Here is a 26,044-nt window from a genome sequence, read left to right on the forward strand (position 1 = left end):
TCAGAATGAATGCTGGGAAAGGAAAGGGCTAATGCTGATGTTGAATGCTGATCCAAACAAATCATCCCTTACCAAGGCTTGGAAACAAACCATGGAAGCCACAGGCCCAGACATGCCTTGTTAAGCAGCTCATAAAGATGTTCTGCTTTATCTGGACTTGTGAGTGACCCTTCTATTAGCAAAGACTAGGGTGGAAATGAGCAACCTGGCTTACCAACAAAAAGGGGCTTCATTGGCCTGGGGGCCATAAGAGGTTCCAACAGGTCTGTGTGAGGGGATTGACATGAGAAAGGCTGAATTCTTCCAACACAATATGCCACTCAATGTAGGGATAATTAATTAAGGATCTATAAGGTAGTGTTTTTGGAGCAAAACCTCATTTCTCAATTGTCCGTCTGAGTTTAGTTCTCATTCTTGTTGTAGTCTACAATAGAAAATGTGGGAGTCTATGTTTAGTATATCTAGAAGGATGTCTCTGTAAAATGGGCGAATGCTTCTCTGACAAAGAGAGAGAGGAAGGTTCCAGCCATTCATTTATTTGCCTATATCAGACAGATATAAGTGTATCGTTTAGATCGTTCCCTCAGATCAAAAAAGCTATGATTTAAGCCAGCTTGTCCAGAGAGATATATCAGTACCAAAGGTTAAACTTTAACACAAATCAACAACTTCTTTGGATTGGCTAAGTGCCAGAATTCTGAGCTGTTCTATTTTTAAGACTATACATACTTCCTTACTTCAATGAAGAGACCGTTGCCTTGCTGATAGGTCTTCTCGCATTATCTTTCTCATGGGACACAATTTTTAAGAGATGTCAGAAACAAGATCACAGTCTGTTGAGATGTTCCTCCTACCATCTATCTCTAGAGGAGCGATGGATAACACAGCTACAGATGAAGTTTCAGCACTCTGATGTCTCAGAAGTCTAACACCATCCTCCCAGAGGACGGCAAGGCAACCAGTTCATCCACACAAGCTCGTTAAAATGAAGCTGCATGGTTCTGAAAACATTACTAACTACAAGTAGATACACCTAGAAATTGGGCTGCATAACACATGCTTTCCAGGCACCTCGTGGTACCTAAGACCAAAAATGGTGGGACCTATGTGTGGTGTGTGCACTTATGACTGGAAATCGCCATTTGCTCACCTTGCTCAGCACAACAGGATGTTCAGCGGAATGAAGGGCCTCACCTCGCCAGCACTATCTAAAGGGATCATCCAGGACTTATCACTTATCACACCTTTAGTATTTCTGGCCTCTGGTTGAATTCTCTGTTTTTTATAGACTTGTAGAACTTTTCAGAATTCACTGTGTGCAGACAGAGAGAGTTTTGGCTTTTGGACTGCTGTTTTTGTTTCCCTCTCAGATTGTTTGGTTGCAACATGGTGGTCTGGCAGGGCCGCCTTTCTGTACAGAGCATGTTTGTGAGCAGACATCACAGAGCAGGACAAGAGGGAGGAGGAGGAGGGCGCTGCACAGGAGGCAAGTCCCAAAGTGGCTATTCAAGGAATACTTCTCATACCTCACCTAAACTGAGGAGCAAATTATGAGGCACCTTCACTGTCACTGAGTTATGTCACTTGCTACTGCATGGAGTGGGCTTCGCCATCAGAAACTCCTTGCTCAGCATGATAGAGCCTCCCTCAAATGGCTCGGAACGCATACTGTCCATCCGACTGCTCACCACCTCTGGTCCAGTACACCTACTCAGCATCTATGCTCCAACACTCTGCTCCCCACCTGAAGCTAAAGATCAGTTCTACGAGGAACTCCATAACATCATTAGCAGCATCCCCAATACCGAACACCTATTCCTGCTGGGGGACTTTAATGCCAGGGTTGGGGCCGACCATGATTCATGGCCCTCCTGCCTTGGGCGCTATGGCGTTGGAAGGATGAATGAGAACGGGCAGAGACTGCTTGAGTTGTGTACCTATCATAACCTCTGCATCACCAACTCGTTCTTTCACACTAAACCCTGTCACCAGGTTTCATGGAGGCACCCAAGATCGCGTCGTTGGCACCAGCTAGACCTCATCGTCACAAGGCGAGCCTCCTTAAACAGTGTTCAAATCACACGCAGCTTCCACAGTGCGGACTGCGACACCGACCATTCCCTGGTGTGCAGCAAGGTTAGACTCAGACCAAAGAAGTTGCATCATTCCAAGCAGAAGGGCCACCCGCGCATCAACACGAGCAGAATTTCTCACCCACAGCTGTTACAAAAATTTCTAAATTCACTTGTAACAGCCCTTCAAAACACTCCCACAGGGGATGCTGAGACCAAGTGGGCCCACATCAGAGACACCATCTATGAGTCAGCTTTGACCACCTACGGCAAAAGTGCGAAGAGAAATGCAGACTGGTTTCAATCTCATAATGAAGAGCTGGAACCTGTCATAGCCGCTAAGCGCATTGCACTGTTGAACTACAAGAAAGCCCCCAGCGAGTTAACATCCGTAGCACTTAAAGCAGTCAGAAGCACTGCACAAAGAACAGCCAGGTGCTGCGCAAACGACTACTGGCAACATCTATGCAGTCATATTCAGCTGGCCTCAGACACCGGAAACATCAGAGGAATGTATGATGGCATGAAGAGAGCTCTTGGGCCAACCGTCAAGAAGATTTTGCTTTTATCAAGAAGATCGCCCCCCTCAAATCTAAATCAGGGGACATAATCACTGACCAACGCAAACAAATGGACCGCTGGGTTGAGCACTACCTCGAACTGTACTCCAGGGAGAATGTTGTCACTGAGACTGCCCTCAATGCAGCCCAGCCTCTACCAGTCATGGATGAGCTGGACATACAGCCAACCAAATCGGAACTCAGTGATGCCATTGATTCTCCAGCCAGCGGAAAAGCCCCTGGGAAGGACAGCATTACCCCTGAAATAATCAAGAGTGCCAAGCCTGCTATACTCTCAGCACTACATGAACTGCTTTGCCTGTGCTGGGACGAGGGAGCAGTACCTCAGGACATGCGCGATGCCAATATCATCACCCTCTATAAAAACAAAGGTGACCGCGGTGACTGCAACAACTACCGTGGAATCTCCCTGCTCAGCATAGTGGGGAAAGTCTTTGCTCGAGTCGCTCTAAACAGGCTCCAGAAGCTGGCCGAGCGCGTCTACCCTGAGGCACAGTGTGGCTTTCGTGCAGAGAGATTGACCGTTGACATGCTGTTCTCCCTTCGTCAGATACAGGAGAAATGTTGCGAACAACAGATGCCCCTCTACATTGCTTTCATTGATCTCACCAAAGCCTTTGACCTCATCAGCAGACGTGGTCTCTTCAGACTACTAGAAAAGGTTGGATGTCCACCAAAGCTACTAAGTATCATCACCTCATTCCATGACAATATGAAAGGCACAATTCAACATGGTGGCTCCTCATCAGAGCCCTTTCCTATCCTGAGTGGTGTGAAACAGGGTTGTGTTCTCGCACCCACACTTTTTGGGATTTTCTTATCCCTGCTGCTTTCACATGCGTTCAAGTCCTCTGAAGAAGGAATTCTCCTCCACACAAGATCAGGGGGCAGGTTGTTCAACCTTGCCCGTCTAAGAGCGAAGTCCAAAGTACGGAAAGTCCTCATCAGGGAACTCCTCTTTGCTGACGATGCTGCTTTAACATCTCACACTGAAGAGTGCCTGCAGAGTCTCATCGACAGGTTTGCGGCTGCCTGCAATGAATTTGGCCTAACCATCAGCCTCAAGAAAACGAACATCATGGGGCAGGACGTCAGAAATGCTCCATCCATCAATATTGGCGACCACGCTCTGGAAGTGGTTCAAGCGTTCACCTACCGAGGCTCAACTATCACCAGTAACCTGTCTCTAGATGCAGAAATCAACAAGCGCATGGGAAAGGCTTCCACTGCTATGTCCAGACTGGCCACGAGAGTGTGGGAAAATGGCGCACTGACACAGAACACAAAAGTCCGAGTGTATCAAGCCTGTGTCCTCAGTACCTTGCTCTATGGCAGCGAGGCCTGGACAACGTATGTCAGCCAAGAGCGACGTCTCAATTCATTCCATCTTCGCTGCCTCCGGAGAATACTTGGCATCAGGTGGCAGGACCGTATCTCCAACACAGAAGTCCTCGAGGCGGCCAACATCCCCAGCTTGTACACACTACTGAGTCAGCAGCGCTTGAGATGGCTTGGCCATGTGAGCTGCATGGAAGATGGCAGGATCCCCAAAGACACATTGTACAGCGAGCTCGCCACTGGTATCAGACCCACCGGCCGTCCATGTCTCCGCTTTAAAGACGTCTGCAAACGCGACATGAAGCCCTGTGACATTGATCACAAGTCGTGGGAGTCAGTTGCCAGTGTTCGCCAGAGCTGGCGGGCAACCATAAAAGCGGGGCTAAAGTGTGGCGAGTCGAAGAGACTTAGTAGTTGGCAGGAAAAAAGACAGAAGCGCAAGGGGAGAGCCAACTGTGGAACAGCCCCGACAAACAAATTTTTCTGCAGCACCTGTGGAAGAGCCTGTCACTCTAGAATTGGCCTTTATAGCCACTCCAGGCGCTGCTCCACACACCACTGACCACCTCCAGGCGCTTACCCATTGTCTCTCGAGATAAGGAGGCCAAAGAACTGCCACACCTCCAGCCTCAAACTAGGGTGTGGTCAACATTGCCTTTGACTGTCAAGTCCACTGTAGTCCTTAATATTTATGCAACAGGCTCCTTCCAGGTTGCATCATAATTCTGACAGGTGCTCCTAACCCCATGAGTTGTCTTTCCCAGGAGGTTGGGTGGTGCACTTCTGGCACATAATGAACATGCACTTCCTGCCAATCATATTGGCAGCTGATTACAGCTTAAATTTCTAAGCCTTTCTATTTGTTTCCAAAGCAGAGGAAGTGGGCAAAATATCAAAACGTGAAGTTGTTTACTTTGGCAGGAAGAATAAAAAAGCAGAGTATTACTTAAACGGAGAACGACTGCAGAATTCTGAGGTACAGAGGGATCTAGGTGTTCTAGTACATGAGTCACAGAAAGTTAGTATGCAGGTACAGCAGGTAATAAAGGAGGGTAATGGAATGCTATTGTTTATTACGAGAGGAATTGAAAATAAAAGTAAGGATGTTATGCTTCAGTTATCCAGGGCATTGGTGAGACCACATCTCGAATACTGTGTGCAGTTTTGCTCTCCTTATTTAAGGAAGGATGTGAATGTGTTGGAGGCAGTTCAGAGGAGGTTTACTAGATTGATACCTGGAATGAGCGGGTTGTCTTATGAGGAAAGGTTGGACAGACTGGGCTTGTTTTCACTGTAGTTGAGAAGAGTGAGGGGAGACTTGATTGAAGTATATAAGATCCTGAATTGTCTTGACAAGGTGAATGTGGAAAGGATGTTTCCTTTTGTGGGGGAGTCCAGAACCAGGGGGCACTGTTTTAAAATTAGGGGTCACCCTTTTAGGACAGAGATGAGGAGAAATTTCTTCTCAGAGGGTTGTGAGACTTTGGAATTCTCTGCCTCAGAAGGTGGTGGAGGCGGGGTCATTGAATAAGTTTAAGGCGGAGGTAGATAGATTCTTGTAGTCAAGGGAATCAAAGGTTATCGGGGATAGATGGGAGTGTGGAATTCGAGACACGAAGAGATCAGCCATGATCTTATTAAATGGTGGAGCAAGCTCGAGGGGCCGAGTGGCCTACTTCTGCTCCTAATTCATATGTTCATATGTATCAGCAGATCACGGGAACTTAAACATAAATCAAGGGGAGGAACATCCTGGATTTAATACAAGTAAAGTAATGTAATGATGAAATAAGAAATGCCCAGGACCTGATGGCTTACATACCAGGAAATTGAAAGACATTGCAGATGTGCAAATCATAACTTTCCCAAGGTTTGTAAGCCTTTGGATTGAGAAACTGCCAATGTCACTCCATTATTTAAAACAGGAGGGAGAGAGAAAAACCAAGAAACTATAGACCAGATGAAAGGTCACAAATCTGAAACGTTAACTCAGTTTCTCTCTCCACTGATGCTGCCAGACCTGCTGAGTATTTCCAGCACTTTCTGGTTTTATTTCAGATTTCCAGCATCTGCAGTATTTTGCTGTCGTGACCTGTCAGTTTAACGCCGGTTGTGGGGAAGTTACAAAGGGACAGGCACCAGCTGATCCTATGCCAGGTGCTGAGTGGGGTAGTGGGTGCGGGAGGGGTGGTGCACTCAATAGGTGCGGGAGGGGGAGTGGATGTGGAGGATGGGTGCTGTGGAAATGCAGGAAGGGGGTGGTCTGTGTATGGGAGCGGGAGCATGCAGAAGGTTGCAGGTGGGTGGGGTGCATTGAGTGGGAGTGCAAGGAGTGGGGATGTGTTGTTAACCCACGAAGCCCATTTTGATTACTTCTGTCAGCTCCTTCAGAATAATTAATAAAGGTACAATTGGACTTGTCAGAAGATTGCAAAACAGTTAAATATATTGTATATTATTTAAAGGAGAAGGCAAATTTTTGTTTATGGTTTATGAGTAATTATGTTACATTTTATTTTCGATAAAATTCCATTTTATTTGGTCCCACAGTGAAACCCGGTTTGATGTATATGTGAAATAGACACAAGCAGTCTTGCAGAGGTGAAAGTGTTTCCTAATTTGAATGCTACTTTCTAATTCTGTGCTTCCTTATGATCTTATGGTGTTGATTAATAAGATCCTCAGCCCCCTGCTCCTCACCACCTGTAGCAGGAGCTCCCCAGTAATCCTTATGTAATAAATCTTCATCGGATCGTGGAGAAAGGCGGATATAGGGATGATATCTTCAGATCCATTGTAGTGACTCCAGATTTGCTGCAGTACAGCCCCTTGATTTTTCATCACCCCACAGTTGTCAATTTAGCACAAATCAAAGTAGCATGAAAATTCTGAAAAGGAAAAATAAAAATTGAAACGACTCATGGGTTAGTATTTATTAATAACTCTTAAGAACAGAGCTATTGCCTCTGTTAAAATATAAGGCAGCGATAGGCAACAGTGATGTTTTAAGCAGACAGTAAGTAAGAGATGGTTTTATAGCTTTGTTAATTTGTCGTCATCCAGATAGAACGCTTCATTTTTCTGGCCTTCACTCCCATCCTGAGTATTACAGTAGATCCCATTTTCAATTTCTTTCAGACTTTTGTCTTCAGTTTCTTTATCTTGCTCTTCTGAAGCTCGTGCTTTCCTACAACAGATGAAACATGTCAGTAGAATAACGATGGTACTGTATAACCATTGGATTCAACCCCTCTCCAATCTGGGTTCAATTTTATTCATTGTTATGATGTTGACCCTTATGTTAAAACTTTTATTCCTAATATAGGGTCGCCCACCAAACACAGGCAAATAAATGTTTGCAAGCTACTTTTACATTGTTCCTCTTATGATTTCATTAGCACAGTGGAATTTAATTGGGATCTGATGCAGGAAATAATTGCAGAGGATGTTTTTCACACAGAATGAAGACACAACTATTATTAAAGATAAGACATTAGTAAAAGGGTAGTCAAATGAAGGGTAGGGCCGATGAGAGACCAAAAAATCTTCCTGTAGATGCAGAAGGTATGGTTGAGGTTTTAAATGAGTAATTTGCATCTGTCTTCAAGAGGGAAGAGGAATCTGCCAATGTAGCAGAAAAGGAGGAGGTAGTAGTGATACTGGATAGGACAAAAATAGATGACGAGGAATTTAAAAGGTTGGCAGTTCTCAAAGTACTTAACTCACCCAGTCCGGACAGGGTGTATGTGAGGTCACTGAGGGAAATAAGGGTAGAAATTCCAGAGACATTGGCAAGTAACATTTGTGCCACACAAGTGCCAGGCAATGACCATCTTCAACAAAAGAAAATCTAACCATCCCCTTGACATTCAAGGGCATTACCATCGCTGAATCCCCCACTATCAGCATCCTGGGTGTTACCATTGACCAGAAACTGAACTGGACCAGCCACATAAATATTGTGGCTACAAGAGCAGATCAGAGGCTAGGAATCCTGCGGCGAGTAACTCACCTCCCGACTCCCCAAAGCCTGTCCACCATCTACAAGGCACAAGTCAGGAGTGTGATGGAATACTCTCCACTTGCCTGGAAGAGTGCGGCTCCAATAACACTTAAGAAGCTCGACACCAGCCAAGACAAAGTAACCCACTTGATTGGCACCCCATCCACCAGCTTAAACATTCACTCCCTCCACCACCGACACACAGTGGCAGCAGTGTGTACCATATACAAGATGCACTGCAGCAACTCACCAAGGCTCCTTCAACAGCACCTTCCAAACTTGCGAACTCTACCACCTAGAAGGACAAAGGCAGCGGATACATGGGAACACCACCACCTGCAAGTTCCCCTCAAAGCCACACACCATCCTGACTTGGAACTATATCACCGTTCCTTCACTGTCACTGGGTCAAAATCCAGGAACTCCCTTCCTAACAGCGCTGTTGGTGTACCTACACCACATGGACTGCAGTGGTTCAAGAAGGCAGCTCACCACCAGCTTCTCAAGGGCAATTAGGGATGGACAATAAATGCTGGCCTAGCCAGTGATGCCTACATCCCAAGAACAAATCAAGATAAAACAATCTTCTGATCCTCCTTAGATATGGGGGTGGTGTCAGAGAACTGGACAATTGTAAATTTTACAGCCAGTCTAAAAAGGGGGAGAGAGATAAACCCAGCCAGTCTAATGTCAGCAGTGGGGAAAATTATAAAAACAAATACATGAAAGTTAGTATGGATTTGTTGAAGGGAAATTGAGTTTGACTAGCTTGACTGAGTTCTTTGATGAAGTAATGAAAAGGATCGATGAGGGTAATGTGGCTGATGTTGTGTGTCTGGACTTTCAAACGTCAGTTGACAGATTACCACATAATAGATTTGTTCACAAAATTGTAGTCCATGGGATTAAAGGGTCAGTGGCAGCGAGGATATGAAATTGGTTAAGGGGCAGAAATCAGAGGGTAAAGATGAATGGCTGTTTTTCAGACCGGAGCAAAGTACGCAGTCCCCAGGGGTAGGAGGACTGCTCTTTTTGATATATATTAACGACCTGGACTTGGGTGTACAGAGCATAATTTCAAAGTTTGCAGATGGCCTGAAACTCAGAAATGTAATAAACAATGAAGAATTTCAAATTGGGTGCAGAAACAGAGAGACCTGGGACTGCATGTACACAAATCTCAGAAGCTGAAAAGCCTGTTATTAATAGCATATAAAACATTTGGTTTTATTACTAGAGGCATAGAGTTCAAAAGCAAAGAGATTACCCTAAACCTTTATAAAACATTGGTTAGGCCTTAGCTGCAGTATTCTGTTCAGTTCTGGGCACCATATTTTAAGAAGGATGTCAAGGCCGATGAGAGGGTACAGAAGAGATTCACTAGAAGAATAAGAAAGACATATGAGGGACTTCAGTTACGTGGAGAGACTGGAAAAGCTGGGGTTGTTCTCCTTAGAGCAGAGAAGATTAAGAGAAGATTAAGGGGAGATTTCATAGAGGTGTTCAGAATCTTGAAGGGTTTTGAGAGAATAAATAATGAGAAACTGTTTCCAATGGCAGAAGGGTTGGTATCCAGACGACACAGATTTACGGTGATTGGCAAAATAACTGAGCCGATGGAATCTTATGAGTGCCGTGGCGTTCCCGATGGCAGGACCGTAAATTGTCATAACTTCTGCTCCCTCTGCAAATCCCATTTCCCACATGATTTTGTATTTAAATTAGCCATGTGGTGACGGGCACAGGGAACACGTGGGATCATGCGGCAGGGGTGGCTGCTCATTGGTGGAACCCGCCGTCACTGCCCCAAGCACCCTGATCGCTACAGGTATATAACATTCTGTGCTTGCAGCCTCAAGGAGCAGTAGCCTTCCTTTCATGCAAATATCTTCAGAATAACTTTAGTTGGAGCTTTCACTTAAATCAAAATGTTTTTGCCTCCCTTATTTTGTGAAACATCACCAACTTCATCTCATTTATTTTCCCTACAGCCAAAGTGAATGACATGGCAGCCAGCCGGCAGTGTGTCGCCCCCACGGTTCAGTGATGCCTCCCTGCAGGTTCTCCTCCAGGCCGTCAGGAAAAGGCGGGAAGTCCTCTTCCCTGCAGATGGAGTCCGAAGACCAAGGCGTCCTGGATGGAGGTAGTGGAGGAGGTCTCGAACCATGGGGTAACTCTTAGAACATGGGTGCAGTGCCGCAAACGAATCAATGACTTGTTCAGAACAGTGAGGGTAAGTGGTCCTGGCGAGACTGCTCCATTGATTTCTTCCATGGTGAGGTGTCTTTAAGGCAGAGGGTATGCAACGAATGCAGTCAAATGCATGAGCAGCCTTGGTGCCATTTACTAAATGATGAAGATTGCCATTGTTTATGTGATTGGATGTTTCGTGCGAAAGCCAGTGCAGAATGAGTGATGCTGATCTGTTTATGCAATAGTTGTGATGCATCATTTGTCATGTCATTAATTTTGCACTGTCTGTTGCAGGAGAAACGAAACCACAACCAGTGCAAGCGTGCTAAGACAGGAGGAGGGGCCCCTGACCATGGCTGAGGAGGAGGTTTCGGAGATTCCGAGAGAGCAGAGAGGCAGGGCGAGCGGAGATGGTGAGGCAGGAGTCACAAGGTGTAAGGATGAAGTGTTATCTCTGCTCTTGCAGCCATATGTGGAAACTGAAGGAAATTGTGTGAACTCATGTGAAGCACATGTTTAAAGTGCCTCTGTTTGTGTCTCCACTGCAGGTGCCCGAACTCGAGTCACAGAACGCAGCGAGGTAAAGAATCCTTCTCTGGGGAGGAAGGTGGCAATGTCCCAGAGGGTGCACCCTCACCTGCCTCTTCTTCCGCCTCCACCAGTGCAGATTGTTTATGTGATTGGATGTTTCAATAGTCTGCTGGTGGTTTAAGATTAGAATCTGGGTACAAGCTGGTGGTCACGACACAGACACATCCCAGCAGCTGAGGGAGCATGTGCCAGCCAGGTCCCCTGACAATTGGAGGAATGCTGGGGACCAGGCCTCTGCTCAGCCCCACGTTCATGATGATCCTCTGTTACTTGCTATGAGAAGTCTGCTAGATGTGCAGCAAAACCATGGGGAAAATACATTGGAGATGCCTGAGGTCATGCATGGCTTTGCGTGTGTCATGGAGGAGTCCATGCAGGTCACGAAGTCTGCCATGTCCCAGGCTTCCTCAGTCGAGAGTTTGGTGAGCTCCGTGGTGAGTCTGGTTGACCACTCGAGCCATAATCCGATCTGACCTGCAGTCCATCACTTTTGCCGTGGACTCCATGCAGCAGAGTCTAAGCGAGAGGGGGATGAGGACCTGGACCTCCCTCCAGGTGCTCCTTCCTCTCAGGGCAACAGGCAGGTGCCATAGTGCACACAGATGAAGGAGGAGTGAGTGCCAGCTGCCCCTTCCTCTCAGGACACACCCAGGGTAAGCGGCGTCTCGTCCTCCCCCACCGACATTGGCCCCCTTACCTCTAGCAGGCGAGCACACGGGGGATACTCAATCACTATTGCTGCAGACACCCAGTAGGATGGAGCCACCAAGGACCCGTTCCTCCAGAGGATGCCCAGCACAGTCATCCACAGCAACGGGGCAGCACACTGGGCAGACTGCCTCCACCTCAGCTGCTAATGTCAGGGTACCACCTGGAACATAGTGGGAGAAAAAGAAAATTGAAATAGTTTTGAGCATGAACTTGGCACAGGTGATATAGAACTGTTAATGAATGTGAAGATGTATAAAAACATTTTTATTTCTTGCAAAATTTGATCCACTGTTGGTAATGTTTTGCTTGGATACAAAGAAGCTTTTTAGAGGCTTATGGTAGGAACGCAACGATGTTTGTAAAGCATCTCAGGAAATGTCCAATGTCCATATCTCATTGGAATTTTATTCTTCAATCTTCAATGATGACTGCTTTCCTATTGATGATTAATAACTATTTCCAATACTGTCATGCCTTACTTTTGTTTTCTATGATCATAACTTAACACTGCTTGCAGTGGTGTGGAGTCACATTCATCGTAGCCCATGGATGGTTTCAAATGCCAATCACATGAAACTGCAGCAACGCTTCGTTAAGATTGCAGAGATGAATGAGACCTCATGCAAAAGGGAATTTCTGTGGGGAATGTTTCTCTCCCAACGTTCCTTGATGATGTGACTTATTGTTGGCTGAAATGAGGTTCTCCCTGATGTTCCTTGCATGTCTCTCCTGCCTTCATATTGATGACGATATCCATCATCATAGTCATCCTCATCTGAGGAGGACTGCTGATCCTCCTGTTCCTTCACCTGCAGAATGCTGTCACGTCTAATTGCGAGGTTGTGCAAGACACAGCAGACAATGATTATTTGTGACACCTCTGTGGCATGCACCGAAGAGCCCCTCCAAACAGGTCAGCAATGGAATCGTATTTTCAGCATGCTAATGATGTGTTCAATGATGGCTCTGGTGGATGTGTGAGCAGCATTGTACCTCTCTTCAGCAGTGCTTTGTGGATGACATACTGGTGTCATCAACCGTGTACAAAATGGGTAGGTAACCCTTGTCACCCAGGATCCATCCATCCACTTTGGCTGGTACCTCGAGAACTGCTGGCAGCTGGGAGTTCCTCACAATGTAGGAGTCATGACAGCTCCCAGGGAAATGTGTGCAAACATGCATAATGCTTCTCCTGTGGTCACAAACCAGTTGTACATTTAAGGAATGGAAGCCTTTGCGATTAACCAAGATGGCAGTCTGGTCTCAGGGAGCTCGAATGGCCACATGTGTACAGTCGATCACCCCTTGCCAGGCTGTCCTCATCGACAGGTAAGTAGATGAAATCATTGGCAAGTTGAAAAAGGGCATTGGTTATCTGTTTGAGGCATCTGTGGATCATAGACTGCGAGATGTCACATATGTCACCCATTGATCCATGGTAGCAAAGAAATTGAGTGCAACAGTAACCTTGAGGGTAAGTAGCATGGGGTTGCCAAGGAAAACAAGCTGCTGCTGGTAATGCTGCAGGATCCTACACATCAAGTCACACCCTCATGCTTCTCTAGCATTGCCTCTTGGACATCTGAAGGTAATGTGTCCTTATCCTGAGGATGCAATGACACGCCAGTGCCTGTCTTTGATAATGCCTTTCCTGGATGGCTTCATTCTGAGCAGCCTCACCCTCTTGTGCTGCCTTCTGCTCCCTGTTGAGGCATCATCCGTTGATCACTAAGATCCCTCCTCAGTCTCTCCCTCTGCAATTGTTCATGTGTTAGAGAACAAATTGTGTGTATGAGACTCATGTCTTTGCAGCTTTTCAATTGTTGAGATTAGAAGTGTTGTAAAACTGTCCTTCTTCTGCCATTCAGCAGAACCATGAAAGTCATGAGCAGATCGTTGTTATGTGCTTTACATTTGCATGCAGCAGGAGATCCTTCATTTGTCTCCTCCCAATCGACTTGTATTCCTTGATTGGACACGTGGTTTGCATTCTTCTTCCAGAAAATGTTGCGTCTGCGATACCAGGCAGGTTTGCCCATCATCCTCCTGCCACCTTCCAGCCTGCACCCATCACTCTTGACCCATTCAACTTAACCTTCACCCTTTCCCCTGTTACCATTGAACCTCCCCCCATTACCGTGGACCAGCTCCTCATCAATTGATACATGCCATCCCTCCCCCCAGTTCCTCCTCCCGTCACCATCAAACTGCGGACTCTCACCCTTGAACCTGCAAGAATCCACCTTGATATAGTTACAGATTCCTAATCCCCTCCCTATGATCACCTCGAATACCCAACCCTAAATCTCGACCTTCCCCCCCACCATATACAATTGCCCCCTGTGACTGTGACTGTACCTTCTGCCAGCCAGTACCCTGATGTGGAGACACAGGACTCCGACGACAGTGATCCTCCCCCCTTTTAAGCCTCACATGACCACCAGTTTTCCAACAGAAACATATCAATCCACCACCCCGTGCAACCACACACAGCCAGCTTCATCATCAAAATCAGCCACTACACACCCTGAGCTGTGCCGTCCTCCCTGCCCTGTTCCTCTATGCACCCGAGACCCCACCCTGTCCTCCCCGACTACCCTCCCCTGCTCCTCCATGTAGCCTCTGCCCATGCCGTTACTGCCATCCTCTGAGATGATTCATCCTTGCTGGTGCCGAACCTGGAGGCAAACATCCCTTCCAATGCTGGCATTAGTTTAGCAGCTGAGTGAAAGAGAGAAGAGCACAGTGCTGAGACTCAACTGCACAAATCCGACTGTTGCACGCCATATTGAAACATTCATGAACTGGGTAGCATGGGAATATCACTCACCATTCAGTTAATCTGGCAAGTCGGACTAAATTGAAACTATGGTAATGAGTATTCATGTTATTTAAATTAATGCAAAGCTGCTATCGGCTAACACGCTGGGGGAAAGCCCGGAACACCGCATACCCACCGATGACTTAATTCCGAGTCTGAGAAAACACCTCCCGCCGAATTATATCACTCTACATGCCACCAAATCCACTGTGGCGGACGGCATAAAATTCTCCCAAGTTGAGGAACTTTTTTTACACGGCGAGTTAGGATGACCTGGAATGTACTCCCTGAAAGGGTGCCGGAAGCCGACTCAACAGGAACTTTCAAGAGGGAATTGGATAAATATTTGAAGGGAAAACATTTACAGGGCAATGGAAAAGGAGAAGGGGACTAGATAGCTCTACCTAAGAGGGGTCAAATGACCTCTTTTTGTGCTGTTTTATTGAATGATTCTATCATTAACAGTTGAAATCACAACAATACCAGTAGCCAACATGTAGTGTTATTTAACAGAAGCCATTACTCCCATTTCAAATAAATAGATTAATCCTTTGTTAAATGAGTAAAAAAGGAGTTCATGCAAACAGTTCTCTCATGCTTTTAGTTCCTCGAACTTCACAGTGCATTTGATGCAGAGATTTGCTTTTGGACTTTTGACCCATTGGGTATATGTCCTATAAAAGCTGATATCCACATTCCATTGTCATGCCAATTTTTAATGATCTATAAACATAGAAGTACAACCACAATAAAAATCACAGGCTTAGCATTTGCACCACATCACACAAATACTGGCTCGGTAAGGACTAGCATGATGGTTGATGGTTGGCATAGACTCGGTGGGCCGAAGGGCCTGTTTCAGTGTTGTAACTCTCCATGACTATGATCAATGATTTGACTGAATAGAAGGGTTCCCCCACTGCTGGGGAAAAGAGATCAAGGCATCCTTTATGGGAGACAGAGGACCAGGGTTGGATAGTGCAGATGAAGCTTTACTCGATTCCAGTTAAGGGTCAGGGAGTACATAGGGGGAACCCTTTTCTTTTCCTCTCTGCATTTTTTAAATGGGTTGTGTAGAATCCACGATAGAGCAGATGTAGATAGTCAAAAAAGCCAATGAAAGATTGAACTAAATGGCCTTTTACACTGTTTGTTCTACTCAGTTCTTACACTTATTTCACATCATCTGCCAAACATTTAGCATGTCACTGTTTTCCTGAATTTTGCACTCCCTGTGATGGAGGATGTTAATGTTGGAGAATGGCACACTTCCGATTTCCACTCCTTTGTGTTGACATTAAAATCAAGTACCATCTGACGAGAGCAAATTTACTCTGTCCCTAAACAAAAAGACCATCCCTCACCACAACAACGGGTAACTTTCCATTTCCTATTCCAGTCATGCCATGAACGGTCTGGGTAATCTTAACTTTGTGTAATAGTGTAAAAGAGCTGATGGTGCAAAGACAGCTCCATTCACAACTCCTTTCAACTTGACTTTTACTGCCTTCAATGGAAATAAGAATAAGGAAGAGATGTAAAAGTGGGCTGTTGACTCACATCACATCACATATCTGCCCTATATCACTAAGACTGCCTATTCTCACCTCCAAAACATCACCCAACTTTCTCCCTGCTTCAGTTCATCCACTGCTGAAACCCTCATTCATGCTTTGTTACCTCTAGACTTGACTATTCCAACGCATTCCAGGTTGGTCTCCCACATTCTACCCTCAGTAAGCTTGAGGTCATCAAACATTCTGCTGCCCTTGTCTTAACTCACATCAAGTCCCGTTCACCCATCACCCCTGAGCTCACTGACCTACACTGGCTCCCAGTCAAGCCATGCCTTGATTTTAAAATTCTCATCCTTGATTTTAATATGGTGGCCATGCCTTCAGTTCCCGAAAAACCTCCTCACACCTCTCCACCTCTCTTTCTGCCTTTAAGCTGCTCCTTAAAATCTACCTCTTTGACCAAGCTTTTAGTAACTCCTTATAGAGTCATAGAGTTATACAGCACAGAAACAGGCCCTTCGGCCCATCATGTCTGTGCCGGCCATACAGCACCCCATTCTAATCCCAGATTCCTGCACTTGGCCCGTAGCCTTGTATGCTATATGTGGCTGGTTGTCTAATTTTTCTTTATAACTCTCCTGTGAATTGCCTTGGGCTATTTTATTACCTTAACGACACTATATAAATGTAAGTTGTTGTCCTTTTTACACAATTGCATAAAGCCAAGATCCACCCCTCAATTAAATTTCTACTTGTTGCTAAAGTAGAGGCAATTTTGTACTGTAGGGCAAAGGTCAGTCAAACTCAGGAACCTTACAATCAGCAGAGAATTACATCCCATTAGTCTGGACTAGAACATTCTGTACAGGATCAATATCACTGTGGAAACAATGCTTACAACACAGATTTAAAAATAGAGAAAAGCGCAATATCATTGGCAATATAATGCTGACATGAGGCTAAAGATTATGGCTGCCACAATTAATTTATTACTTTATTATGGTTGATGAATAATATCAACACAAACAGGGAAGCCATCACAATATAACACCACAGTGATGGGATTTCAGAGCAAACACCTCACAAAACCTGCCAGTTGGCCCTTTGCCCCTGTACCTCTGTTGCAGTAACTCCCTTTTCATTATGAAAGGTAAGGTTTTTGAGCAAAGCATTGCAGCTCCCATTGTACACAGGTCTGCGGCAGATAACCACAGAAATCGCTCACCAGGCTCGGAAGAGTTCAGTCTTGTTTTTGGGTGATTTGTGCCAATAATGTTCAACATTTTAAACTTGATACTGAAGGGTAAATTCTGCAAAGCTCCATTCCCAGCACAGCAACTATCAGAGCATTGGGCAAGAGGGCAGAGGGCACAGGGCAGCTTGCCCAAAGCTCCATTCCCAGCACAGCAGCTATCAGAGCATTGGGCAAGAGGGCAGAGGGCAGAAGGCACAGGGCAGCTTGCCCAAAGCTCCATTCCCAGCACAGCAGCTATCAGAGCATCGGGCAAGAGGGCAGAGGGCAGAAGGCACAGGGCAGCATGCTCAACACTCCATTCCCAGCACAGCAGCTATCAGACCATCACATGGAGAGCATATCTCTTTATTCCTTTCTCCCTCATGTACGTGTCTTTAAGGTTTGCAATTTGAATTTTCCAACTTTCTGCATTTGCAAATAAAGATAGCTGACACGTGGTCACATGAAGCTCCAGACAATGTCCAGGCTGTACTCCAGACTAGCTCACCTTGCTGCCTGTTGCAAGCTGTACAAATGTTCCCAAGCTCTCCACTACTCCACCTGCTGAATTTTTTCAATTTTATTTTTCACCTTTTGAAGGTTAATAAATGGGACAGTTGACTTTCCTACCAATATTAGAGGAACATAAAAGAATGCTCAACTGAGAAACACTGGTTAAAAATTCACTGACATCCATGACCACTTTCCACGTGTAAAACAGGCACCAAAGTGTCCAATACGGCATTGGGCATGCACACACATATTCTACGCTGCAAGTACGCTGCCCACTATATTAGTAAAGGCTGAAATATAGGGGTCCAGGACTCAAACCTGAACCAAACAATAGGGTTTTTTGCATATGCAAACAGGGGTTTATTGTCCATCTCAGGACCCCTTCCTGGGGTGTTGCCTGCTGATTGCAACCAGCACTGCCATTGGCTCATCCAAATGGTGCAGGTAGTACAAGCATTTCTTCAACACTTCGATTGTCTGTTCGATCAGTTTTCTGGTGGTGACATGTTGCAGAAAGGTTTAAATGTGCTCGGGCAGTGGGCCACACAATGGCAAATGGCATTCAGGCTAGATAAATGTAGTGTCATGCATGTTGGTACATTAACACATCATTTACCGGGCACAATACTGCAATACCGTGATTTTAAAATTCTGATCCTTGAGTTCAAGTCCCTCCATGTCTTCGCACCCGCCCTATCTCTGTAGCCTCTGTCAGTCCTACAACACTTTGAGATCTCTATGGTTCTCCAATTCTGGTCTCTTTTGTATCCTCGATTTTAATTGATCCATCTTTAAAGTCATGTCTTCAGCTGTCTGGGCCCTAAGCTCTAGAATTTGCTACCAAACCTCTCTTCCTTTAAGACACTCCTTGAAACCTACCACATTGACCAAGCTTTTTCCCACCTATCCTAAGATCTCTTTATGTGACCTGGTGTCAAATTTCATCCGATTACACTCCTGTGAAATGCCTGTGATGTTTTCCTTTAAGAGCGGTACAAAGCAACTTGTTGTTGTTCACCATGCCCTGGTTTGAGGCTGGATCTGTGGCTGCAGCAGGTGGCATAGCTCAGTGACAGCCTCCCTGGCGAAGTGAAGGTGCCTCATATATTGCTCCTCAGTGAAGGTGAGGTAGTATGAGAAGAGAGGTTGAGAGATGTGCTCCCTGAATAGCTGCAGTGTGACTGACCTCCTGTGCAATGCCCTCCTCCTCCCTCTTCTCCCAACTGCTCCTGCTGTCTCCTGTCTTCTTGGCTGCACCCCCTCATCCTCCAGTCCCAAAGACAGCTCCACCAGACGCCCCCCCACCCCCCACGTCTGTGAGGCAGCCAATGATAGTACAACACCAGCAAAATCTTATTCTCAGCATACAAACTTAGTTTTCCAGAGTGATAAAACCAACAATGAAATATCTAGAATTTAGCCAGCAAACCAGCAAGTTCTGCAAGACTGCTTTAATCAGCGTTGGAGAGACCCTATATTGCTGGGTGAGCTCAGCATGTGATTAGTGAAGTTCTGGGGCAAACCAAAATCACAAACAGCTCCTGTAAGAAGCTCAGGACCCAGTTTGAATAAGATATCCAGTGTTTTGAAGTACTTCTGGTTTGCACTCCTGGTACCAATGGAGAAGACTGATCCAATATGATGGGTAGTGCATTTCTGGCTGGAGATGTGCACATGCTTCCTGCCCACCTGTCATCGTGTTCTAGCAGCCAATTAGTGCCGGAGAATGGGCACTGTGCCGGAGAATGTGTTGGCCTACCAAACTGATGCTGTGAAGCGAAACAGTTCCTTGATGATTAGTCTAGATTAGCTAGCTCTTTTAAAGATCCTGGACAGGCATGAAGGGCTGAATGGCCTCCTTATATGCGATATAATTCTATGATTATTTGCCTCTAACTAGAAGACAATAAGTGTTAATTGTGTATCAATTGTGTTTAATTATATGCAGGTGGAGGGCATTAATTGGTTTTCACTTGAGCAGATATAAAGTGACACTTACTGAAAATGGTGCGTTTGAGTTAGGAGGTGAAAGCTTATCATGTTTCACTCTGTAAATAAATGTTAAACTGAGTAAAGATTGGCTCCTGTACTACCCTTCACCATCTGGCTTTCCAGAATATAACAATAAGGAAAAAGAATAAGGGAATTTCACTTGGCCCATCAGATATGCTCCTTCAACAGACTACAAAATGTTCTCATGAACTCTACTCCCACCCATTTAACCTATTGAGGGAAGGTCCGTTATAAATATCCTTCCTTTCTTGCAACTCAGCTATTTGACCCTGGAAAGGAAAAGCAACAGAAAATGTCTTAAAATACTTACTTCATTTTGTCACGGTGACCAGTGATGATTATTGCAATTAAAGCAACCACAATCAAGCCCATGATGACACCAAATACAATCAGCCAGACTGTAACAGGTTGTTCACTGACTGGGGCCAAGGTGGGTTTAATACCCACAAACTCCAATGTGTAGTCATCCAGGGAAAAGGCATTATTGAATCGGGATCTGACCATTCTGAAATGTTTAAAGCACAGCATTAACTGAAGTTTTAACTTAAACGAGGGGATCACTAATTGCAGATTTTGCTGCGGTAGTTTCCACACAAATAATTTAAAACTTGCCTGATTGCTTCTTCCACATCCGACTTGGGAAAAGGTTTCAATGCATTGTAGGGATCGGTCACCACAAAGTAAAACGAGATCCTCTTTGTTTCTTCACATATGTGCACATTGGATACACTGTAAAGACAATGACTATAATTGCAGCATCTTTTCAATATATGTCACCAATATCACTTGTTTGTGTGTTCCTATTTAAGCAGAAAGTATAACACATAGTGGGTAGTATAGTTAGTAAGAGTAAAATCTGTTAGGCACACAATAAGAACACAAGGTTTCAGTGCTGTATCTCTAAACTGAACTAAACTAAACTAAACAAGGAAAAGTTATCAGGCATGCTGGAATTTGTGTTTCTGTTTGGTTCATATTCGCCAGTCCAAAAAAATATACAGAATAAAAATATTAGAAAAATGCAGATGGATGACTCAATCTGCAAGAACAGATCTGATCTGGAGATGGGAGGGCTACTCATGTCACACTGATGCCTGGCTACGCTAATGAATCCACAAACAAGAGCTGGAGGAGTGCATTTATGATCTCACTAGAAACAACAGAGGACAACTTCACAAAGGCATCCATGACAGTTTCGGGAGGAAATTCCAGGAGTTTGGAGCCTCGGCAGCTGAAGCCTTAGCAGCAAATGGTGGAGTGATTAAAACTGGAGCTGCAAGTGGAAGAACGCCGGGATCTGAGCAGGTTGTCGGGCTGAAGGAGGTCACAGAGTTAGGGAGGGCCGAGACCATGGAGAGATTTGAAGACAAGGATGAGAATTTTATCTTGAAGGCTTTGCCAGACCAGGAGCCAGTACATGCAGCTAATCAATAATGTTTAGCTCAGATGAAAAACTAATTGAAGAGGCGACTGGAATTGGCCTTTATCTGAAAGGGGCTGGAATACAAAGGGCTGGAAGTTATGTTACAGTTGTATAAATCTCTGCTTAGACCACATCTGGGAGACTGCGTTCAGCTCTGGACACCACAGCTCGGGAAGGATAAATTAACCTTGGAGGGGATGTAGAACAGATTCACCAGAATGATCACACAGCTGAAAGGGTTAAATTTTGAGAAAAGGTGGCACAGACTGGGCTTGTATTCCCTTGTGTGCGGAAGATTAAAGGGGTGATCTGATTGAGGTGTTTAAGATGATGAAAGGAATTCTTAGAGTAGATCGAGAGAAAATATTTCTCCAGATGGGTGAATCCAGAACAAGGGGCATAACCTTAAAACCACAGCTAGGCTGTTGAGGGATGATGACAGAATGCACTTTTTCAAATCTGGAACTCTCTCCTACAGAAAGCTGTTAAGATTGGAGGTCTGTGACTGATAGTTTTTTTGTTAGGCAGGGGTATTACCGGACATGGAAGCAAGGTGGGTAGATGGAGTCAAGATGCAGATCAGCCATGATCTCAAGATCATTGAATGGCAGAGCAGACTTGAAGGGTAACCTAATTGAACTAAAGGAGGGAAGCTGAATGTGCCAGATTTCCCTCTACACAAAGAGACCTTAAAGGTTGAATGGGCTACTCCTGTTTCTATGTTCCCTTCTATCATGAGCTCAACTCATCTGACTAAGCAATTCCCTTTAATACTTCATTCATGCACATTGTTTAAATAAAGCTATTGACCAAAAAAAAAATAGAAAATATAAACAGATTAATTATAATTGTAAATTTTTTTGCTATTGGGTCTAATTTTAGATCGGCTTCTTTTAGGGTGAAAGAGCAGGGCAGTGGGTCGAATTGGATAGCTCTTTCAAAGAGCTGGCATGGGCACAATGGGCTGAATGGCCTCTTTCTGTGCTACAGGATTCTATGATTCTAAGCCATTGACCACTGTCAGAAACTGGTTCGATCACTATTTCAGTGGCACTGTGCTGATTGGCATCTCTGTGTAAAGAAAGACCTAGCACATTCAACTCCCTCCTTTCGTTCAATCAGGTAACTGTGCTGGATTCATTCCCTCTTATTTGATCATGAAGTAACCCTGGCAGTGACCAGGGTTAAGCATATGTATTCCCCCTTTAAGATGGCTGAATTGAAATACATTGCAATGAGCAACTGACAGGCAATCAGCATTAAACTGACACAAGCAAAATTTGCACTGTCCCTGAATCGCCCCAGTAAATAGGTAAATGAAGAATATCCAATGAACAAAATGTTGATCAAAAACATAAATGTGTAAGTTCAATGCATGACATAAAATCTCCTGAGAGATCTGTACATAGGGTTAGATAGAATGTACAGTACAGAAACAGGCCTTTCGGCCCAACTGGTCCATGCTGCTGTTCATACACCCCATGAACCTCCTCCCTCCCTACTTCATCGCACACTATCAGCATAATCCTTTATTCTTTTCTCCCTTATGTGTTTATCCAGCTCCCCCTAAAAGGTTTTGATGCTATTTCACCGATTACTTCACAGCAAGTGACATTTGTGTGAAGGCACACTGTGAAGCACCATGTCATGGTAAACCATGCCTTTGTGCTGTGTCATGAGCTGGAGAAAGTTCAAGCCTCGCCCATGTGGGCACATGCTGCCCATTCAAAGGGAGAAGGGGAAGTAATGGAGTCAATCACCTCAGCCATGTTTTGTAAGTTGCTCAGGAGTGCCGTTCAGTGAAAGCTCCCTGCCTATACTACTGGTCGGAGAAAGAGAGAAAGGATGGAGCTACTAAAAATAAAAGTGCTAAATCATTTTGAAAAATGGAAAGAAGTGTAAATTCTACAATCCCTTTGCACACGAGACACAGATTTTCTGCACTTTTTCATTAACTGTGGGCAGGATTTTACAGCCCCCTCCCCCGACGTCGGGGGTTGTGGTGAGGGGGGGAGGGGGGGGGTGGAAAATGCCACCGGCAGAAGCCCGCCACCGGCCTCGATGCCGGGAAGGCCCGGCCCCATATTACCAGCAGCGGCGAGGCCTCGTGGTGACCTCCCCACAGCTCGGCAACAGGAGCTAAATCTAAATATTTAAATAAATGTCAATTAATGAATAAATGTCCTACTCACTCCCGCCATCCGTCCCCCTCCGATATTGGTGCCGGTGGCCGGCAATCCCACACCTTCTGATCTCCATCCGGAGATCCGAGGTGGGACACTGTTGGGGAGGGGGCAGTAGGTAAATTTCTCTGTGCGGGAGTGAGGGGAGCAGGGTCAAACACATCCGATTGGTTTAGGGGATGGTAGGAAGGAGTAAACTGCATAGTTTGTGAACTTTGTGGGAGGAAGGTCAAGTGGACAAGATAAGTATTTTTTTGTGGGGGTGAAGAGAGCAAGGAATGAATTATATGGTTATTGGGGGGGGGGTGTTGGGAGAGGGGCTAGAAACATTGATTTAATTTTTCCAAATCAATTTCAAATCACTGGTTCTTTAAATATTACAATTGCAACGATAGGGCTCAAAGCCCTTTAAAAATAGCGTCGGCGCTTGCACAGTGACATCTGATGCCATTGCTGGGGACGGACCACCCACCCCCTCCAGGTCGTCAGGGTGGTGGGGGGGAGGGTGGTCCCCCAGGCATTTAAATGAGCCGCCACATTTAATATCACGGCGGCTCCGCACAGGCAAACCAACTACATTGTAGACAGTTAAATAGGAGATTTTGATTGGGAGTATAACTTTATTTTTGTTTAAAAATTGAAATGCCACGCAAGTTAACATTTTGGGATACAGTATACTGAGTAATTTGAAACATACAATGTGGCAAGTGTAGCAGGTTTGGGAGGAACAGGTGATGCTGGGCCGATGGATCCCAACGCTCTCCACCGCTGAGGTTTCTCTCACTTCATGTTCGAGTCTGTTGTAGTATTTACCAAATGAAATTTAATCTAATGTGTGCTAATGTAACTGTAATGTTAACCAAATGTAAATGGCAAGATAATCGAAAGTAAAGCCAGAAAGAAAGCTGGTTAACTCAGCGATTTGTGCTCTGGGTCAAAAGCAGGGGAATGCTGAAATATTAAAGATAATCTAAATGGTCAAGCCATCCCAGCATTCCTTTCTTCTAGTGTTGTTAATAGTAGAGCATAAGTGAGAGAATGGGAAATCTTCATCTTGTCCCTTTATATAAATATATGCATACAGCAGACAGTTTGGAAATACAAGGGCACAGAATAGAAGCACCCAGGACTAAGAATGGGATAAACATTTGGCCTCAACATTTACTGCACTAGAAACAAAACTTTATAGCCCAGAGACAAAGGCTGAAAAGATTAGGAGCTGGGTAAACACCTTAAAGTGCAGACTCAGCTAAGTGTGCAACCTACGTATTCATACCGACATATTATGTAAACACAGACCAAGCTTGTATCATAGAATAAGAATAAAACTAAAGAGCAATATAGCTCTGCAGAAGACCAGGAGGGTGGGAGTTGATCACTTGTGTTGTTCTCTGACATTAGAGAGTATTTTTGGAGGTAGTAGGAGCCTGGGAATCAGGTTGTATTATTTACAAGTCATTTAGTATAAATAGAAGACTAAATCAGTTGGTGTAATAAAGCTTGTTATAAAACCCACTCGTGCAGGAATCACAAGCAGAGATCTGTTGCCAGACTAACAGCCCTGTGTTGCGACAGTAACCATGCAGAGATCCACTAACAGTTCCTACGTTCAATTTTTAGAAACTTTAGTACAATTCTAACCCAATTCTTGGTAGTTCTATCAGGGTAGGAGCAGCTCAATGATCAGCTCTTGACCTCATTACAGGCTTTGTCCAAACATGGACAAAAGTGCTGAACTCCAGAGGTGAGGTGAGAGTGACTGCCCTTGACATCAAGGCAGCATTTGACCAAGTATGGCATCATGGAGCCCGAGCAAAACTGGAGTCAATGGAAATCAGGGGAGGAAACTCTCCACTGGTTGGAGTCACACCTTGCAAAAAGGAAGATGGTTGTGGTTATTGAAGGTCAATCAACTCAGTCCCAGGATCCTTCACAACTCTTCAGATACTGAAGCAGCCCATGTCCAAATGCAGCAAGACCTGGACAGCATCCAGATCTTAGGCTGATAAGTGGCAAGTAACATTCACGCCACATAAGTGCCAGGCAATGACCACTGCAAACAAGAGGGAATCCTACTATCTCCCCTTGATGTTCAATGGCATTGCAATCGCTGAATCCCCCACTATCAATATCTTGGGGGGTTACCATTGACCAGAAACTGAATTGGACCAGCCACATAGATGCTGTGGCTACAAGAGGCTGGGAATTTTGCAGCAAGTAACTCACCTCCTGACTCCCCAAAGCCTGTCCACCATCTACAAGGCACAAGTCAGGAGTGTGATGGAATATTCTCCACTTGCCTGGATGGGTGCAGCTCCAACAACACTTAAGAAGCTCGACACCATCCAGGACAACGCAGCCTGCTTGATTGGCACCCCATTCTCCACCTTAAACATTCACTCTCTTCACCACCGACGCACAGTGGCAGCAGTGTGTACCATCTACAAGATGCATTGCAGTAACTCATTGCAAGTTCCCCTCCAAGCACCACACTATCCTGACTTGGAACTATATCGCCGTTCCTTCACTGTCACTGGGACAAAATCCTGGAACTCCCTTCCTAACTGCACTGTGTGTGTACCTACCTCACATGGACTGCAGCGGTTCAAGAAGGCAGCTCACCACCACCTTCTCAAGGGCAATTAGGGATGGGCAATAAATGCTGGCCTCGCCAGCGATGTCCACATCCCAGGAATGAATAAAAAAAGCACTTGCAGATGGTGGTGTTCCCATGCATCTACTGCCTTTGTCCTCTAGGTGGTAGATGTCATGGGTTTGGAAGGTGCTGTCGAAGGAGTCTTGTTGAGTTACTGCAATCCTTCTTGTAGATGTTCATGTTGTTAATGTCCAC

The 26,044-nt window shown here is 45.2% G+C and overlaps 1 protein-coding gene across 1 annotated transcript in view; it reads right to left on the minus strand.

Moving 5' to 3' along the window:
- Positions 1 to 6,909: 6,909 nt before the first annotated feature.
- cltrn (collectrin, amino acid transport regulator) overlaps positions 6,910 to 26,044 on the minus strand; it is a 64,728-nt gene continuing 45,593 nt past the window's right edge. Inside the window, exons 4-6 of the mRNA XM_068026177.1 lie at positions 20,200 to 20,316; positions 19,898 to 20,092; positions 6,910 to 7,178 (exon numbers count right to left, since the gene is read on the minus strand). Coding sequence (XP_067882278.1) covers positions 7,025 to 7,178; positions 19,898 to 20,092; positions 20,200 to 20,316 — 466 coding nt within the window. The 3' untranslated portion in view covers positions 6,910 to 7,024. The remainder of the gene's footprint in view (positions 7,179 to 19,897; positions 20,093 to 20,199; positions 20,317 to 26,044) is intronic.

The sequence above is a fragment of the Heterodontus francisci genome, unplaced genomic scaffold (assembly GCF_036365525.1).
Source record: "Heterodontus francisci isolate sHetFra1 unplaced genomic scaffold, sHetFra1.hap1 HAP1_SCAFFOLD_742, whole genome shotgun sequence".
Taxonomy (NCBI): Eukaryota; Metazoa; Chordata; class Chondrichthyes; order Heterodontiformes; family Heterodontidae; genus Heterodontus; species Heterodontus francisci.